Genomic DNA, 21,161 nt, shown 5'->3' on the forward strand with positions numbered 1-21,161 from the left:
TATAAAGATGGCCTCAGACTGCGGGGGGAGAGGGCATATGCCGTTAATATCGTGCTTGGCTTCTTGCACCTGCTGCCTTTCAGCTGCTTAACAGCTAAGTCCATGCTGGCTGAAAAACCAGCTACCGGACCAAGACACTCATCATCCTTATTTCTCCTTTTTCAAATCAAAGCAATCCCCAGTAGGGAGATGCATGTCTACCATCTGCTGGAGACGGAGAATACTGGCTGGCTGATGTCACTGCAGGAGTATATATACTGTGACATCAGTTTGCTCCGTCACCATCTGCTGGTAGAAGTGCATAACCCACTTGTTCTGGATTCATCTGACTGGATGCTAAGAAATTACTTTTTTGACCGCAACAGCACACTGAGCTGACGATTTCAATGTAATATCAACTATGACGTCCAGATCTTTTTCCTGGGTGGTAACTCCTAAAATGTAGCTTCAGCATTGGTTATTTTTCCCTATATGCATCACCTTGCACTTGTCCACATTATATTTCATCTGCCATAGAGAAGCCCAATCTTCCAGTCTCGCAAGATCCTCCTGCAATTTATCACAATACACTTGTCATTTAACTACTCTGGATAATTTTGTGTCATCAGCAAATTTGATCACCTCACTCACTGAACCTCTTTCCAGATCATTAATAAATATATTAAAGTGCACCGGCCCAAGTATAGATCCCTGAGGCACTCCACTGTGAAAACTGACCATTTAATCCTACTCTTTGTTTCCTGTCTTTTAACCAGTTTGCAATCCACAAAAGGACATCTCCTCCTATCCCATGACTTTTTAGTTTTTTTTAGAAGCTTCTCATGAGGGACTTTATCAAATGTCTTCTGAAAATTCAAATGCAACACATCTACCGATTCACCTTTATCCACATGCTTATTCACCCCTTTTTCCCTTCAGATAGAGTAGAACAATAGAAACATGATTCAAGAAAGCCCAAGAAATGGTGAAGGGTTTGGCAAGTAAAATTCTGCAAAAAGTCTATAATCATGCATTTGGAGCAAAGACATCTATGGGAATAATACTTGATTTTAGGGGTGGAGACTGAAGGTACTGATGTGTCCCAAACAGGAGGGAGATCTTGGATTGATCATTGATGAACTCAGGACAACAAAACAGGGTGACAAGGCAATGGCAAGAGCCAGAAGAATACAGAAGTGCATAGAGAGAAGTATTAACAGCAGGAAACAAAGAAAATGATAATAACTTTGTACAAGTCATTAGTGAGACTGCATTTGGATTATTATGTCTAGTTTCTGGAAGTTCCAATTCAAGATCAAATAGATGTGGTGCAGTAAAGGGCTACCAAAACAGTGCAGACTTTGCAGCATATACCCTGTGAACTGAAGCTTAAGTATTTAAACATGTATAACCTAGAAGAGGGTGGAGGAAATATGCTAGGCACTGAAAAACCTGAAAGGTATTAACAATGCATAAGCAGCAAGCATTTTTCAATGGATAGGAAGTTTTAAAGCAAGGCATCTTGATCAGAATTAACGCTAAGAAAATATCTTCACAGAAAGAGTGGTGGATACATAGAACAGATTTCCAGTGGAGGTCAAACAGTAAAATAATTCAAGAAAGCACAGGATAAGACTAGAGGATCTTTAGGTATGAGAGTGAGATCGATACTGCAGGAGGAATGGGCAGACTAGATGGTCCTCGCAGTCCTTGTCTATTGTCAATGAGGGCAGCATGTGTGTTACATTTTGGGGCAATTTTGAGACTGCTGTGGGGATTACAAGCCCATGGCTTTGAAAAAAAAGTGCAAGTATACATGCAGAAAGTACTTGGGGCTTTCAAAAGAAAAAAACCCTGGGCATACTTTCCCTCCCCGATCCTTTATTGCCATTGGTAAAAGTACCTGCACTGTGAACAGAACAAATACTTTTAATCATATTGGAGAGCAGGGAGGGGGATTTGCAATTTTAGCAGCCCTTTTTATGCCAGTAAAAGGCTGTTTACCAGTGTAAAAAGGTTTGAAAATTACCCTGGTGTGTTATGTTCCTTTAATCAAATTGGGGTAGATTTTCAAAGGGGTACGCGTGTACTCCCTGAAAACCTACCCCAACCCCCCCCCTGCGCGCGCGGAGCCTATTTTGCATAGGCTCAGCGGCGCGCGCAAGCCCCGGGACAAACGTAAGTCCCGGGGCTTGCCGGGGGGGGGGGGGGGGGGGCGTGTCAGGAGTGATGCAGTGTTTCAGGGCGTGTCTGGGGGGCGTGTCGGGAGTGACGTGGTGTTTTGGGGCGTGGTTACGGCCCGGGGGGCATTTCGGGGGCGTGGCCGAGGCCTCCGAAACGGCTCCCGGGCTGGGGAATTGCGCGCCAGCAGCCTGCTGGCAGGCATAACTTTTAAGATAAAGTAGGGAGGGGGTTTAGATAGGGCCAGGGGGGTGGGTTAGGTAGGGGAAGTGCGGGGGGGTGAAAGGAAAGTTCCCTCCAAAATCGGAGCAGCCTCGGAGGGAACAGGCAGCGCGCGCAGGACTCGGCGCTTGCAAGGTGCACAAATGTGCACCCCCTTGCGCGTGCCGACCCCGGATTTTATAAGATACAAGCGGCTACGCGCGTATCTTCTAAAATCGCGCGAACAAAAGTACGCATGCGCGTAGGTTTATAAAATCTACCCCATTATTTTACATGAAAAATGATTATATATTTCCCCCCAATTTCCTTATTGAAGAATATCTATTTTGCAGCATGAGAAAATGCCATGGGCTTAACATCTGCCAATAGTTAACCATTTATGTAGCTCAGAGATTTTGCAGAATAGAGGCTGCAATAATAGATTGTATACAGAGTAGCCAAATTACTTTAAATGACACATAATTTATATTATATTGTAAATATACAACTTAATCTAATGATCAAATGCTATTCATAAGCATGCTAAAAATAAAGTTCATTTGAAACACCTATGTCTACACATTACAATGATGTCCCTAAACTGTCTTTGAGAACATTATGGGACTACTTCTGTCCAACTCCTTCAGTATGGAGGATGCTGTTGGTCTCATTTTCGTATCTCTTGAAAGCATCTTCGTTATCCAAAAAGCCTGCAATATTTAAGGTATATAATCAGATAGAATAAATTGACAAAAATAAAGAAAATCAAGTGAAATATTAATCATCTACCTGTAAAGGATATTTTTCCTCAAAGTCATCTAGAAATTTACCGTTCTTTATATCAGGCCAATTCTGCAAAAAAGATCACATAACACTTTATTATACATTATTACTAGATCAAAAACTAATGAAAGAATTTAATTCCCATACATATTGAAACACTCATATTTAAACAATAATTCTTATTACAAAGGGCACTGTTGATTACAGGAGCAATTTTCATATCTGTCCTCTTAGTTGTAATGTCCACAGATACTTTTACCCTTATGCTTTGGACCAGTTTTCAAAGAGAAAATAAGAGCACATTTTACCTTTGAATATATTCTCAAAAAATGTACCTGCAGAGATTTGCACCTTCTTTTCTGTGAGTACTTTTTCTCTTGAAATTCATGTAGATTTGAAAATGTAATCTGAATTAATTTTCAAAGGAGTTATGCCTGTAAAACTAGCATATATGTGTGGAAATAGCTTGTATTTGTGTACATGTTATTTTATAAACATATGTTATGTTCATACTTTTGGTTTCATGCACACATTTACTTGCACAAAAAAGGAGTAGTCTAGGGGCGTTCCAGGGTGGAACAAAAAGTACCTATGCAAATTGGTATTTAATAAGAGATTTATGAGAAAACAGTAGGCAACTTATTCACACAGTTTTACATTTACTAAACATCTAGCACAATTGATATCAGATTAGTCTTGTCTGCTGTTTTTGGGTGGGAGGTCTGGGGGTCCTGGGGGGAGTTCAGGTGAATACTCAGAGGCTCTTGAACTGGAATCAGACTGGGTAAATTGATGGAGGTAGTGGCAAACTGGTGATTTCAAGTACACCTAGCGCCGGGTTTTATGCAAAGACTTTTTTTGTGTGTGGGCAAAATATACACGTGTATGTTTATTTCTAAAACTGGTAGAGAAAGCATGAAGATAAATAGGATAACTTTTAAAGATCTCTGCAAGGCCTCATATATACATATATATGGGTGTACAACATTACTGTATTATTTGATAATTTGTATGTATCTGATTCATGCAGATTATAGGTCCTGCTGAGCATTGAGCATTTTACTTGAGTCCAGCGACTGCAAGTTTAAAAAGATTTTCTTTTCTATTTTCCCAAGATATATTGCTTTTCTCTCTGTTCCTGTGTGTAGCTGCATAGTTGAGTTCTGAATAGAGACTATAGAATTCTACTCTGTTACTAACTGCCTGGTGTGTGGCTGGTAAACTAAACAAAGAAAAAAACAAACTGTTTTCTGCTGTTTCTTTTGTTTTGGGGTTGCCTGAATTCTTACACTTGCCTTCTAGGTGGAATTATATTTGCTAGTTATAATTCTAATTCCCAAGTCTGTTATTTAAGTGAGGAACTCAGAGTACTAGTTTCTACTAGAAATTTGGGGGTGCTTTGAAACTATTTTGAAACTATAGCACAGCTGGAGGTAGCCAGAATCTAGTTTGAGCCAATATCTCCCAGCACATGTCCTACCAGGCTGATCATTGAGCATTATACCTCAGTCCTGCTGAGCATTCAGCATCTTACTTGAGTCCTGTTTCTGCTATGGTGAAAAGTCTAAAATATTCTGTTAGTAATCTCAAATGTTTATTTCCGCCCTCCCTACCCCTCTACCCAATGGCCTCTACTTTTCTTATATGGTCTTCCCTGTACTCCTAGTTAATTAGCTTCAACTATTTATTTATTTATTATTTATTTGCTGTTTTTATATACCGACATTTGTTTAGTAACCTCACATCGGTTCACAATTAACATTCTGCCATTACATAGTAGTTCCTTACAGCTCAGATAATAATAATTTAAACTGTCATATTGCTTGTAAAATTGGTTTTCAAATTCTACCTATTAATCTTTACTAACACTAATACTTTTAGTCTTTACTTCAAATAACTAATTTTAAAAATCCTTGCTAGAGCCTAAATGTTATCTTACCTTATTTATATGATTTAAGGAATTAGTGGTAAATTAACAAAATTACTTTCAATCAATGCAACAAATGTAGAGCTTATGTTCCAAGGCCTATCATTTGGAGAATGAAAGGTTGTCCCTTTTGCCTTCAGCTGTCTGCAACAAAAATGGATCTCATTCATCTAAGGGAGGAATTGTTAAGGTTTCAATTAAACTCCTCTTCCTTGAACCATTCAGTATTTCACACCCATCTCCCACAGAAACCCAGGAAAAAATGGTTTATAGTGGGATCTGGTAGAACAAGATATATGACAGACACCCACCTTCCCCAACTTTACAGAATCCTATGCATCAACTACCACACCCACACAGATATCAGTCATTCAGAATTCAAAAACCCAGGAACAACTGGATAACAGTGAGTTCTGGCAGAATGTTACCCCTATATAATGCTTTTTCTGTATTGGAGCATGAAGAAACCTCAGCAATAAGTATTGAAGTGATTTCTAAAAGTGAAGTCACCCAATGCACCCAGAAGCCCTACAACAGAATCAAATGTCAAAAGAAAGCTGCTTCTGCTGGGAGACTTGCTCATCAGAGGAACCAATTTGGGAGCATTTTTTGATGGTGACACAAGCGTTAAATACATTCCAGGATCCTCAGCTAGCAGAAATGCAAACCAGATTGTCCAAGTCATTGAAGATGAAAGTAGAAACTTTGATATCTGTGTTATCATCCATCTGGGAACCAATGACCTCAACAGAAATGGTATCCATGAATTACAAAAAGAATTACAAAATCTAGGCAAGCTAAGACACACTGCAAAGGCTATTTTTTTCGGAAATATTACCTGTTCATGGAAAGGGAAATGAGAAACTATGCTATATAAATAATTTCAATTCCTGGATCATTACCTGGTGTACAGAAAATGGTTTTGGATACATTGGAGGATGGGGTCGTGCATAGAGCACTAAAAGGCTATTCCCTGCACAACCACAATCACTCCTGGCTTGAGGAAGCTCTTTGATTCCGCTCCTCCAATCGTCCTATTAGAACCGCACTTTCAGGAACCCTCTACACCCCTTCCCTTAAAAGTGCTCACCACACTTCCACCAGAGAAAGAGCCCTATCCATTGCAGGCCCCTCCCTCTGGAACACTATGCCACTTGTGCTCCAACTAGAAGCATGCATTCGGAAATTCAAAACAGGGGTTAAAACATGGCTCTTTAAAATGGCCTACCCTGATCCGGATCCTACGTAGTCCCCCTGCTCCCTCTACTCCTTCAGAGAAAGAGCTCTTGTCATTAACATACTCATAGCCTTCTCCTTTAATTATACTCTCTTTTGTCTCCCATTTCTCTGCACCTCCTTATATACCCCCTTTCCCGTCCTTAAACCCTACCTTTTTCCCTATAGTAACCCTTAACCCTTTTTTTACCCCCTTCCGCTATCCTTTAAACCTTACTTTTCCCTATAGCAACCCTGCTAGTCTATATATAGTTGCCTTTCTGAACGCATAATTTGTAATGTCATATATAGTGTCTCCTGTATGTACTAGTTAAAGATAATGTATATTATTGTATATAATACTTTTTGTTATTATTGTATATAATACGTTTTGGAGTGTATAATTTATATAAGGTTATCCACAGTGTATAAGGTTATCCACAGTCCCTTATTGAGTGGATAAACTTATTGACTGTTCCTTTTCTCCTCTTCCTGTTTTTCCCTCTCTTCTCTCGCCCCTTCTCTCTTCCTATCTGCTCCCTCTCCCCCCTCCCTGGTTTTTTGTAATTTCCTCCTTCAGTTATATTGTAAACCGGCATGATGTACCCACGAATGTCGATATATAAAAGCTAATAAAGAAATTAAAGAAATAAAAGGTAAGGATGGCCTACATTTATCTGTAGCATGAAGGAGGATGCTAAATTAGAAATTCAAATATATATTATCAGACATTTAAAATAAAGAATGGGGGTGGCAGGAGATGGCCAATGAAAATGTCATGTCACCCCCAAGCAATACAGTATTTGGAAGGAGAAAACATCAAAATAAATCAGCTCAAAAAAGCAGAAAAGGTGCCTAGGAAGTGCAACAAATCAAGGGAGAAAAACTGGAAAGCTACGACTAAAAATGCTCGTAATTTGGCTAATAAAATCCTAGACCTGTAGGCCCTAATAGTGGAGGTGAACTTGGATATTGTTGTTGTTATGGAGACATGGTTCATGGACTCTCATGATTAGGATGCGGCCATACCAGGCTATAACTTGTAAAGGAAGGACAGAAAAGAGGAAGTAGGAGCTCTTTAAGTCAAAAACAATATCCAAGCTACTAAACTGCAAGGAATGTGGGGTAGAGAAGAAGCATTATGGGCCGTCCTAAAAAAAAAAAAAAGATGATGGTGCATCCATTTTTACTGGTGTGGTTTATAGGTTTCAAACTCAAACGGAATAACTAGACAGAGATCTGGTCAAAGACATCCAAAAGGTGGGAAATCGTCGGTTCAGTGTGCTGTGGCAGTCAAAAAAGCAGACAGAATGTTGGGAATTATTAGAAAGGGAATGGTGAATAAAACGGAAAATGTCATAATGCCTCTGTATTGCTCCATGGTGAGACCGCACCTTGAATACTGTGTACAATTCTGGTCGCCACATCTCAAAAAAGATATAATTGAGATGAGGAAGGTACAGAGAAGGGCGGCCAAAATGATAAGAGGAATGGAACAGCTCCCCTATGAGGAAAGACTAAAGAGGTTAGGACTTTTCAGCTTGGAGAAGAGATGGCTGAGGGGCATAAGAACATGCCATACTGGGTCAGACCAAGGGTCCATCATGCCTAGCATCCTGTTTCCAACAGTGGCCAATCCAGGCCGAACCTGGCAAGTACCCAAAAACTAAGTCTATTCCATGTTACTGTTGCTAGTAATAGCGGTGGTTATTATCTAAGTCAACTTAATAGCAGGTAATGGACTTCTCCTCCAAGAACTTATCCAATCCTTTTTTAAACACAGCTATACCTAACTGCACTAACCACATCTTTTGGCAACAAATTCCAGAGTTTAATTGTGCGTTGAGTGATAAAGAACTTTCTCCGATTAGTTTTAAATATGCCATATGCTAACTTCATGGAATGCCCCCTAGTCTTTCTATTATCCGAAAGAGTAAAAAAACCGATTCACATCTACCCGTTCTAGACCTCTCAAGATTTTAAACACCTCTATCATATCCCCCCTAGCCGTCTCTTCTCCAAGCTGAAAAGTCTTAACCTCTTTAGTCTTTCCTCATAGGGGAGCTGTTCCATTCCCCTTATCATTTTGGTAGCCCTTCTCTGTACTTTCTCCATCACAATTATATCTTGTCTGAGATGCGACGACCAGAATTGTACACAGTATTCAAGGTGCGGTCTCACCATGGAGCGATACAGAAGCATTATGACATTTTCCGTTTTATTCACCATTCTCTTTCTATTAATTCCCAACATTCTGTTTGCTTTTTTGACTGCTGCAGCACACTGAACCTACGATTTCAATGTGTTATCCACTATGACGCGTAGATCTCTTTCTTGGGTAGTCGCACCTAATATGGAACCTAACATTGTGTAACTATAGCATGGGTTATTTTTCCCTATATGCATCACCTTGCACTTATCCACATTAAATTTCATCTGTGGACATCATACCGGTTTACATTTGAACAATTAGACTTGGAAAATACATGTTAACAGGGAACAGGAACTGGGGGGGGGGTAACAAAGTGCAGCGTGGAAATATAGATTAACAAAAACAACTAGATCCTTAACATAAGGAATGTATAATCACCATGTAGAGGCGCATGGGATGACAGGTTGGGGGAAGATCTATTCAAGATAGGCTCGTTTAAATAATAAAAAGTTATTGCCAGAAGATGTGGTTAGTGCAGTTAGTATAGCTCTGTTTAAAAAAGGATTGGATAAGTTCTTGGAGGAGAAGTCCATTACCTGCTATTAATTAAGTTGACTTAGATAATAACCACCGCTATTACTAGCAACGGTAACATGGAATAGACTTAGTTTTTGGGTACTTGCCAGGTTCTTATGGCCTGGATTGGCCACTGTTGGAAACAGGATGCTGGGCTTGAGGGACCCTTGGTCTGACCCAGTATGGCATGTTCTTACGTAAGTGTTGATTGTTGGAGACTTTAATCGACCAGATATAGAATGGAACATCACTTCTGTGGAATCTACCAGAAGAAGAGAGATAGTGGATTCCCTGCAAGAGGCTCTCTTCAAACAAATGCTAATGGAATCCATGAAGGAGGCAGTTGTACTTGACCTAGTGCTCACTAACAGGGATAATGTCTCTAATGTCTGGGTGGTGCCCACCTCAGCACCAGTGATCATCAAATGGTATGGTTTGACATTACAAATAGGATATGGAGAAGTCACACAAAGTCCCAAGTTTTACATTTCAAAAATGGGGACTTTGTCGAAATGGAGTCGTACCTGGAGATAGAACTAGAAGACTGGGAGAAAATGGGAGAGGTGGAACAACAGTGGGCCAAACTAAAAGGAGCAATTAAAAAAGCAACAAATCTATATGTTAGAAAAGTAAACAAAAATAAGAGAAATAAGAAACCAATCTGGTTCTCAAAGGAGGTGGCTGACAACATAAAAGCATAAAAAACAGCGTTCAAGAAATATAAAGGATCCCAAAAAGAGGAAAACGGGAAGAATATCTGGTGAAACTGAGGGAGATGAAGAAAGTAATCAAGAAAGCAAAAGGTCAGGCAGAAGAGGGAGCTCAGAGGTGTGCTGGTGGGTCCACTATGTGACCAGTTCAATAGATCCCTGGAAACGGGAGTGCTGCTGAGTGGGTGGAAAAGAGCAGTGGTGGTCCCACTTTACAAGAGTGGGAGCAGAGAAATGGCTGGAAACTACAGGCTGGTTAGCTTCACCTCGGTGGTGGGAAAATGAATGGAGACTCTGCTAAAGGAAAGGATAGTGAACTATCTACAATCCGGTGGGTTGTTCAATCCGAGGCACCAGACGAACTGGTTTTTTTGATGGAGTGACTAGAGAATTGGATCAGGGAAGAGTGCTCAATGTGATATATTTGGATTTTAGTAAAACTTTTGATATGGTTCCGCAAAGAAGACTCGTGATTAAAAAAAGAAGCTTGGGAATGAGCGCCAAAGTGGTGGCATGGATTGCAAACTAGTTGATAGATAGAAGACAGCATGTGATGGCAAATGGAACTGTTATGCGTGCCGGCCATGGCAGATCCACGGCTCGGCCCCCTCACCTCTCTCAAGTGAATCCAGTGCCCGGTCCCTCGTCCCTGGCATGGTAGGCCGCTGGCTCCGTCCTCAGGCCGCCCCTGGTGCCCCCGGCACAGCTACAGATCTTGGTGTCTCTGGTTCAGCTACAGATCCTGGTGCACTGTATTGTGCCTCTCCGTGTGCCCGCGGGGAGACGCCACTACTTAGCGGTGCGCCCCTCCCTAGGCGTGCGCATCACTATGGCTATCTTTGGATTTATTCCACGGGCCTGGACCTCTGTTTTGCCTGACCACGCCATTGACTCTCTCCAAGCCCGGACCTCTGCATTGGCCGATTACTCCGTTGCCTCTCTCCAGACCCAGACCTCTGCATTGCCTGACTACTCCATTGCCTCTTTCCAGACACAGACCTCTGCATTGCTTGACTATGTTCTTGACTCTCTCCTTGGCCAGACTTCAGCCTTGCTTGCCACTGCTTCTAGATTGCTGCTGGCCCTGACTCCAGCTTGCCTTATGACGCCTCTTCAGTCTGCGTCCTGGACTTGGCCTATTCAGGCTTCGGCCTGTTCTTGCTCGGACGCCCCCTGTCTGACTTGGTTCTATTGGCGCCCGGGTCTCTGGGACTCTGCCTCATCCAGTACAGACTATTACTCTCCTCTGTTGTTGCCTTCTGTCGATGACGACATACGGAGGCCCACCTAAGTCCAGCCTGCCCCGGTACCCAAAGGCTCAACCTGCGGGGAACGAGGGCTGGTACTGGTGAAGCGCCAGCCGGCCTCCGTCCATCAGCCCCCTCTCAGCCTGCTGACAGTGGGGACCCGTAGGACCCTTCCTACGGGTTGCGTCAACCCCACCTCAGCCCAAGGGTCCACCTCCAGTACAACAGGAACCTACTCTGAAGAGAGAATGGTGTTAAGTGGAGTGCCACAGGAATCAGTGTTGAGACCGGTTCTCTTCAATATCTTTGAGTGACATTGCATAAGGGATAGAAGATAAAGTTTGTCTATTTGAGGATGATACTAAGATTTGCAACAGAGTGGACACACCGGAAGGAGTAGAGAGAATGAGATATGATTTAAGGAAATTTGAATGGTGGTCGAAGATATGGCAGCTGGGATTCAATGCCAAGAAGTGCTGAGTCATGCATCTGGGGTATGGTAATCCAAAAGATGTGATGGGGGGTGTAAGGTTGTGCACAGAGCAAGAAAGGGACCTTGGGGTGATAGTGTCTAGCAATCTGAATATAGCGAAGCAATGTGACAAGGCGATAGCTAAAGCCAGAAGAATGCTGGGCTGCATAGAGAGAGGAATAACCAGTAAGAAAAAGAAGGTAACAATCCCCTTGTACAGTCCTTGGTGAGGCCTCACCTGGAGTACTGTGTGTTCAGTTCTGGAGACCTTATGTAAATAAAAAACACAGAGACAGGATGTAGGCAGTACAGAGAAGGGGGACCAAAATGCTGGGTGTTCTTATGACTTATGAGGAGAGGTTGAAGGACCTAAATATGTATACCCTGGAGGAGAGGAGGTGCAGGAGAGATATGATGCAGACCTTCAGATACCTGAAAGGTTTTAATGATGCACAATCAACAACAAACCTTTTCTGTTGGAAAAAATCTATAGAACTAGGGGGTCACAAAAAGAAACTCCAGGAAGGACGACTCAGAATCAATGTCAGGAAATATTTCTTCAAGGAGAGGGTGGTGGATGCCTGGAATGCCTTTCTGGAGGAGGTGGTGAAGACAAAAACAGTAAAAGATTTCAAAGGGGCACTGAGAATCCCTAAAGGGTAGAGGATGGGAATGAAGAAACAAGTTCATGGGGTAACTTGCTGGTGTGGCGGTTACTACCCTTAACCAATAAGCCTTAATACTGTTGATGCAACTCCATCATTGCTCTCTGCTTCAATGGCAGGGGGAAAAGGGGAATCAGATTCAGACAGCAACTAACAAGGAGATTGAAATGTACAGTCTGGGAAAAGAAATAAACATGGGGGTAACTTGCTGATGCGGCAGTTATTACACTTAACCAATAAGCCTGATACTTTTGCTGCAACTCCAACATTGCTCTCTGCTTCAATGGCAAGAGGTAACAGAGAACTGGACTCAAACAGCAACCAACAAAGGCCCTGACTTTGATGGTCTGGGAAACTGGTAAGTATAGGGGTGACTTGTATGGCGCAGTAGATACTACCATAAGCTTTCTGGGCAGACTGGATGGACCGTTTGGTCCTTTTTTGCCATCATTTCTATGTTTCTATATAAAATATGTGTATTATCCACCTCCACAAAATATGCACGTATGTTTCAGTACACATGAATATCTGCAATGCACTGAATTACCCACCTAAAAGTATATGCATTTTTTATCCCCATGCATACTGTTAGGTGGGTAAGGGCTGAACAATATTCAGACAGACAATTCACCTGGGTAAATGGTTTTGGAAAATTGTCTAGCTGTCCTCCTCAGACAACATGCACAGAGGGGATCATTTTCAAAGTTATTTATGCACATAAAATTGGGTTTTATGGAGTGACTTGTCAAAGGGGATTTGCATAAAAAAACACCTATGCATATAGGTTTAATGTACGCAGAAACAAGCAATTTTAAACATATGGAGTGTAGGCGCAAACCCATGTGATCATGTAGGAAAATAAGTGGGCGTGGTTTCAGTGTTCATGCCTGCTATGCTATTTTTAACGAATGTACGTATATACATGAAGAATGTGCGAACACTTTTATGCTGCTTAACGTGCCAAATTCAAACTTATATTGTCTTTTTGGATCTGATATTTGGCATGCTGGCTTTTAAGGGTGCCTGGAGAGGACAGCTTGCTAGGAGTAGAGAGTTTGTGGGGTGGTAAATGATTGTTGTCCTTGCCCATAGGTTTGTTTGGTGTGTCATATTAATTATTTGTGCTGTCTGTCCTTCTGTCTGATCCAAGATTTGCTTACATTGTTTGGCAGGCCTTTCAGTGGATGCCATTGGATTTCTGAGTATGTGTGTGTTTCTGGTGAGTACTAGATGGCTAGGCTTACTAGGTGTATGTGTGTGGGTGCGGCTAACTGGGTGAGTGTGTGTGTGAGAGTGAGCCTGACCAGGGCTAACTGGGTGGGTGTGAGCACGGCTGACTAAGGCTAACTGAATGAATGTATGTGTGTGTGTGTATGTGTGCGTGGGGCTGGCGGGGGCTAACTGGGTATGTGTGTGTTTGACTAGAATTGATGGAGAATAACTGTGTGCTCATGTGTGTGTATGAGTGAATGGGGCTGATGGTGGCAAACTAAATGTGTGTGTGAGCTGGACTGCCTGGGGTTAATTGTGTGTGTGTGTGTGTGTGTGTGTATGTGTGTGTGTGTGTGTGTGTGCGTATGTGTGTGTGTGTGTGTGCGTATGTGTGTGTGTGCGAGTGGTGCTAGCTGGGGCTAACTGGGGGGATAGATGAGTGGTGATAAGATGGACAAAATGAGTAGTATAAATTTGTGGATACTCAGGGAGCAATGTTTGAGGAGGGAGAAAGACGGAGAAGGAACTCCTTAGAGAGAGTATACAGGACCAGGTCACAGTTTTGGATCTTTCTCAGATGATCATCTGGGAAATGCAGTATTCCAAACTACAAAGACATTGACAAACCTGCCCTTTCTACAGAGGACAAGGAGTTCCTGAAAATAATGGAAAAATAATTCTTTAAGGATGAGTCAAACAGTAGGGTGGTACCACTCCCATTCTGAAAACCCACAGATCATCAACAACAAAGAGCAGGCCTTTTCATGATTTAATTCACTGCATTGGAGTCTAGAAAGGAAGCCAGAGACCACTTTGTGACCTTTATGAAGGACATATTCAATAATGATTATGTGGAGACAGCAACATTTTTCACCTTCCTTTACAGGCAGAGCTATCTCCCCATCTTTGGCATTTACCATCCTCAGAAACAAAGTTAAATCATAGTTATTTATTCAAGTGATCAGTTTCAAGAAGTCTCTTTGAACAATGTTCTCCTCATTGCGCCCAACTTAATCAACAATCTATTGGGAATCTGGATTTACTTCAGAAAAGAGCACATTGCCATCATGGCCGATATCCAATAGATAGATGTTCTACTGTTCATGAAAACTAGAGAAAATATCTAAGATTCCTGTGGTACCACACAACATCATCAGCAACAAGATTGTTGAGTACAGGATGCACGTGCATGACTTTGGCAACAGTCCATCACCTGCAGTAGCTAACTATGGACTCGGGAAGACAACACAAGAAAAAGAGGAGGAATATGGCACAGATGCCAGACAATTTGTAGAAAGAGACTTCTAGGTGGATGATGGCTTGAATTCCATATCTATAAAAGAAGCTGTGATTGACTTGTTAAAGTGAACACAATCAATACTAGCTAAGGCCAATCTGAGGCTCCATAAAATAGCCTCCAAAAAAGCCAAGGTAATGAAAGCATTCCCTTCAAAAGACCATGCAAAATTCATGAAGAATTTGGATTTGGGAGTTGACACACAGCCACTCCAACGTAATCTTAGCCTTCATTGGGATCAGAAAGGAGACAAGGTCACATTCCAAGTCTCAAGTGAGGAGAAAGTATAGTTGCTTACCTGTTCCAGGTGTTCTCCTAGGACAGCAGGATGTTAGTCCTCACACATGGGTGACATCATCAGATGGAGCCCGGCATGGAAAACTTATGTTAAAATTCCTAGCAATGTAGACTGGCACACTGAGCATGCCCAGCATCCCACTATCTACAAATCTACATGGGGGTCCCTCTTCGTCTCATAACTTATAATTACGAAAAAAAACAAAATAACAAACATAGGAGAAATGCAACTCTGCGGGGCGGTGGGTGGGTTTCCTGAGGACTAACATCCTGATGTCCTAGGAGAACACCTGTTACAGTAAGCAAATCTGCTTTCTCCTAGGACAAGCAGGATGGTAGTTCTCACATGAGTGAATCCCTAGCTACAGGCAACTCCCAAACAATGATGAGCCCAAAAGACACCTAACCAGGTGCCAGCAGTCACAACAACCCTGGTGCTGTTGGTAACAGAGGGAGATAGCCTGAACTCAAACAATGGGCCCTAGGCAGAAAGCGTTGGGTTCTACAGCTGAAAGAGATTCCGAAGGATGGATAGGCCACAACTGTTATTGCATAGGCCATCCATGTCCATACAGTAGTGAGAGGTGAAGGTGTGGAGAGAGCTCCATGTCACAGCCTTGCAGATCTCATCCATGAGGACCGCTCACAAGTGGGCCACAGAAGTCACCATGACTCTGACAGCATGAGCCTTGACATGTGTTATGTTTTTGTAAGGATGTGAACTCTGGGCCGAGATGAGAGATGTCTCCGCCCACAGGGAGGAGCCCTGTGAGCCTCACCGTCGGTAGGCGCGGTCTCAGCGGTGTAGGATACAACTGTATGATGGAGTCTTTATTATGAAGGAAGGAAAAGCAGAGCGTACGATTCGTCCTCTGTCTGTCCGTTGCCTTGCGGATAGTAAGCTGAATAAGATGGAGGGATAGGTCAAACTTTTTGCATGTCCGTTGGCTTGCAGATAGTAAACTGAATAAGATCCAGGGATATGTCAAACTTTTTGCAGAGGGATCCCCAGAATTTCGCTGTAAATTGAACCCCTTGGTCAGAGAGGATGTGCTTTGGCATGCCATGCAGATGGAAGACGTGACGGATGAAAAACGTCACTAATTCTGGAGCTGATGGTAACCCAGGTAATGCCACAAAATGAGCCATTTTAGAAAAGCAGTCAACAGTGACCCAGATTGTGTTGTTGCCGTTGGACACGGGTAAATAGACAATAAAGTCCGTGGCTATATGTGTCCATGGATTGCTAGGAGCGGGCAGAGGCAGGAGAAGTCCTCAGGGATGACCGGACGGTGGTTTCTGTCTTGCGCAGGTAGGACACAACTCCACGTAAACCCGTACATTTTCTTTCATGGAGGGCCACCAGTAATATATTTGCAGGGTGGTCAGCGTTTTGGATTGTCCAGGATGACTTGCAAGCAGAGAGTCATGGGCCCTTCTGAGGATTTTCTTCCTGAGTGTCCTGGGAGCCACAGTCTTCCCGGCTGGAACCGTGTGGGTAGCTGAGAGAAGTACCCAGTAGGGTCAATGATATGGCGCGGAGTATCAGGGACATTCTCCGGTAAAAAGGACCGGGAGAGAGCATCCGCGTGGGTGTTCTTGTCCGCTGGACGATACCTCAAGAGGAAATCAAATTGGTTGAAAAATAAGGACCAGTGGGCTTGTCTGTGGTTCAAGCGTTGCGCATGATGTAAGTATTTGAGGTTTTTGTGGTCGGTGTAAACCATTATCTGATGTACGCCCTCGAGCCATGGGTGCCATTCCTCAAACGCCAATTTGATTGCTAGTAGCTCCTTGTCTCCTATCCCGTAGTTTCGCTCGGCAGGGGAGAAGCGCCGAGAGAAAAAGGAACAGGGATATAAGGTGTGGGGTGTCATTATGTTGACTAAGTACAGCACCAACTTAGACATCTGAAGCATCCACCTCGACGATGAAAGGTCATCGGGGTTCTGGGTGGCATAGACATGGCTCTTGAAGAAACGCCTTTTTGAGTTCCTGGAAGGTGATCATGGCTTCTGGAGACCACTGAGAGGGATTGGCTCCCTTTCGCATCATGGCTGTAAGAGGCGCGGTCAAGGTGGAATAGTGATGAATGAACAATTTGTAGTAGTTAGTGAATACGAGGAATCTTCACAGAGCTTTAAGACCAGTAGGTTGGGGCCAGTCCCAAATACTCTTGGTTTTTTGCGGATCCATCTGGAACCCCTGGCTGGATACTACGTAGCCCAAAAAGGGAATGGATTCCTGGTGAAATGAACATTTCTCTAATTTGGCATACAGTTGGTTATCTCTTAGTCTCTGTAGAACCTTAGCAACATCCAACTGATGGCTCTGGAGGTTTTGAGAAAAAGCCAATATGTCGTCTAGATATACTACTACACAGCTGTACAGCATGTCCCTGAAGATTTCATTCATCATGTTTTGAAACACGGCCGGGGTGTTGCAAAGGCCAAAGCGGGTATTAAATGCTGTCTTCCATTCATCACCCTGGCGTATTCGGACCAAATTATATGCCCCTCTGAGGTCCAGCTTTGTGAATATTTTGGCCCCTTGGAGCCTATCAAAGAGTTAAGAGATCAATGGCAGTGGATAGCGGTCCTTCATGGTGATCTCACTTAAGCCGTCGTAGTCTATACATGGGCGAAGGGATCTGTCCTTCTTACCCACGAAAAAGAATCCAGCTCTGGCAGGAGACTTAGAAGGCCAAATGAAGCCCCTCGCCAAGTTCTCTTGATTATAGGCAGACATAGCCTTGGTCTCAGAGAAAGTGGGTATACCCTTCCTCTGGGAGGCTCGGAATTGGGCATTAAGTTTATGGCGCAGTCAAAGGATCGGAAAAGGTGGTAGAGGCCCAGATGAGACCCAGCAAAGCAATGCTGGTCTCAAGAGTAATCCTCTGGCCACTTGATAGCCCTTCTGGAGACTTGCGCTGCAGACATGAAGACAGGCCTTGTGCCAAGAAGTGCCATACACAGATCCACATGGGCTGGTCATGGATCAAGACAGTGGCACGCCAGGAAATGTAGACGAGAGGGAAACCTGGAAGCAGGATGAAGAGCCGGAGACAGGAACATCAGGACCAGGACTGGAACAGCAGGAACTCGGAACATCAAGAACAAAGAACATCAGGACCCTGACTGGAACAAGGAACATCAGGAACATGGAACATCAGGGACACCAAAGAGATGATGAAGGAGCTCCAACAAAGAACAGGAACATCCACGGAGACCAGGAACATCTAGGATTTATTTTTTATTTATTTATTTTTAATTTTTATATACCGGAATTCCTGTATGCAATACAAATCAATCCGGTTTACATGTAACAAAAAGGTTGCCCTGGTCTGGGAGGTTAGACCGGGGTTTTTTACATAGATGGAACCATCTAGACAGGAGCAGACTATGGAGGACTTGTCGGATGAAGAAACCACAAGCAACTGTGAAGATCTGATATGAAGGCCCCGAGGAGAGGAAGTAGGGTCCTTTTATAGAGCTAGTGAAGGAGCAGGGTGATGACATCATTCGATGGGGCAGCGGGACTTTTCCGCTGCTGGCCCTTTAAAAATAGAGATGCGCATGCATATGCAAGACCCGGAACAGGCAGAGAGGCAGCAGAGTTGGCGGTGCTCCTGCTGCGAAGTGAAGCGCAGCAGTGGCGGTACCAGGGCCGCAAAGAGAGAACCGATGGCAGCGGCCTCCCAGCCAGGAGGAGAGGGGAACAGCGGCTTTCCCTGCCGTGAAGCTGACAGTGGAGTCAGCGGTATCCAGGCCACAAAGAGAGGCAGCTGTCGAGTGCTGGCCAAACAGCATGACGCAGGCAGCGCAAGAGAGGTGAGGGGTTGCTCGCGGGATGGGCCCCGTGAGTGGCAACCGTAACAGTATACCTTATATCTCTTACTGCAGCTCTCTACAAAGAACTTTATGTTTTTTCGAATGCTTCTGTAAAGGACATCGCTGTAGTGGCCTATGAGAAGGCAACAGATGCAGAAGGCAGATCTTTGGAAAGACTAAATTAGCACCTTAATCTAACCACACTATACCACATTTTGAATTATGAGGAGCAGTATTTGGGGAAGAGATAGCGGAGACATTCAGCCAGACATGGTCAAGTTCAACATAACAGCAAAGATGCTACATATACAATCAAACCAGAAGATTCTATGTATGTAAGCAACAGAGTCAAGCACACCAGGATGTCAATGCGACTGGAACAGTGGCATTATGTGTTCACTGATCAGAACCCAATGGCCCAAGCCACAACATCTGTTTCAGCAGCTCACCTAATGCAGACAACATGGCTAACTGGACCTGAATTCCTTACAAACAGACAATAATGGATTCCCAGCTGAAAGAGACTCCTTCAAGCTTGTGAATCCTGGTTTGGACACAGAAATCCACCTACAGATAATCGTGCTTGTCACTAACATCATTACTGGGATAAATTAGAAGCAAACCGGTTCGACCATTTTTTGAAGTGGTTAGTGCGGAGACAAGCTATGGCGTGCCTCATCTTCACTGTGCTTTCTTTTCATCAGACCCCAGCTAATATATCAAATGCATGTTACCACTAGCATCTCTGCACAAAGCTATGCACAGTTGATGAGCTCTCTCATTCAGAGAATGTCATTACTAAGAAAGAAACCTTGGAAAATTGAACCCTTTCATTGATGAAAATGACTTAGAGTTGGTGGTCAGCTGAATTAGGCCAAACTGGATATCGGTGAAAGAAACCTCTTGATTACCCTTGGCCAACATCATCTTACCATTCTATTTGTATGCCACTACCATGAGCAGGTCAAACACCAAGGCTGACACTTCACAGGAGGAGCAGTCAAGAGCCACAGTCATCTAAGAACATAAGAACATGCCATACTGGGTCAGACCAAGGGTCCATCAAGCCCAGCATCCTGTTTCCAACAGTGGCCAATCCAGGCCATAAGAACCTGGCAGGTACCCAAAAACTAAATCTATTCCATGTTACTGTTGCTAGTAATAGTAGTGGCTATTTTCTAAGTCAACTTAATTAATAGCAGGTAATGGACTTCTCCCCCAAGAACTTATCCAATCCTTTTTTAAACACAGCTATACTAACTGCACTAACCACATCCTCTGGCAACAAATTCCAGAGTTTAATTGTGCGCTGAGTGAAAAAGAACTTTCTACAATTAGTTTTAAATGTGCCACATGCTAACTTCATGGAGTGCCCCTAGTCTTTCTATTATCTGAAAGAGTAAATAACAGATTCACATCTACCCATTCTAGACCTCTCATGATTTTAAACACCTCTATCATATCCCCCCCTCAGCCATCTCCTCTCCAAGATGAAAAGTCCTAACCTCTTTAGTCTTTCCTCATAGGGGAGCTGTTCCATTCCCCTTATCATTTTGGTCGCCCTTCTCTGTACCTTCTCATCGGTGCTAAATGATGCATCACTGCAGTCAATCATGAGTGTATCAAATACCACAAATTACAACTCCAACCGCAAGTACAGAAGATTTCAAACCTGCTAGCTGATTGGCTTAGTATGGAACTGAAGGGGTCTGAACGCTTCAACCTGACAAAGGACTTCATGTACCAGAATTCCCTGCTTCATGACAGGTTTACTTACAGTCTGCAATACAGCTGTAATTAGGACATTGAGAAACTCTCTGTCAGCACATTGCACATTTTCATTTTTTTGGCTTCGCTGTTCTTATTCTCTGATAAGCTTTCACTGCTGTAACCTAGATTAGAACAATGGACGTATTATGTGATGGGCTGTATTACTGCAGACTCGCGAATTCCTTTCCAGAACTGCAAGTCCCAGCAGCCTCTCCTGCAGAACATGGGAGAAGTTTCACGAAAGTTCCAGGGTGTCTAGGGAGGGGGTCAGTAGCCCCTTCAGCCGGAATATGCTTGCTCAGCAATGCTTAGAACGCATGTGTAAAAGATAAGAACTGTAAAGTGCATAAGAGTCTGCTCCTGAAGGGGAGGGGTATGCAGTTGTACTGAGCCTTTGTCTTAGCTGCATCTTGCTGGCAATAAAAGTCTATCTTTACGGATCAGTTGTCTGGACCTCCTTACTGACTAAAAAGAGACGGTTACATTTGGCGAGCCTCAGCCAGGAGGTACTGGGGACGCTATTTTAGCCCCCCAGTTGGTCCAGGGGATTTTGTGGCGGAGCGATCCCCCAGACGTACCTGGTGAGTGGCCACCGCTGAGTTCAGTGATCAGGTATCTGAGGGGGTCATTCCACGGAGATCCTCTGA

The 21,161-nt window shown here is 43.4% G+C and overlaps 1 protein-coding gene across 1 annotated transcript in view; it reads right to left on the reverse strand.

Moving 5' to 3' along the window:
* Positions 1 to 2,555: 2,555 nt before the first annotated feature.
* Positions 2,556 to 21,161, reverse strand: part of EIF2AK2 (eukaryotic translation initiation factor 2 alpha kinase 2) — a 357,779-nt gene continuing 339,173 nt past the window's right edge. Inside the window, exons 17-18 of the mRNA XM_029594168.1 lie at positions 3,151 to 3,213; positions 2,556 to 3,071 (exon numbers count right to left, since the gene is read on the reverse strand). Coding sequence (XP_029450028.1) covers positions 2,958 to 3,071; positions 3,151 to 3,213 — 177 coding nt within the window. The 3' untranslated portion in view covers positions 2,556 to 2,957. The remainder of the gene's footprint in view (positions 3,072 to 3,150; positions 3,214 to 21,161) is intronic.

Source organism: Rhinatrema bivittatum, chromosome 3 (assembly GCF_901001135.1).
Source record: "Rhinatrema bivittatum chromosome 3, aRhiBiv1.1, whole genome shotgun sequence".
NCBI classification, from domain to species: domain Eukaryota; kingdom Metazoa; phylum Chordata; class Amphibia; order Gymnophiona; family Rhinatrematidae; genus Rhinatrema; species Rhinatrema bivittatum.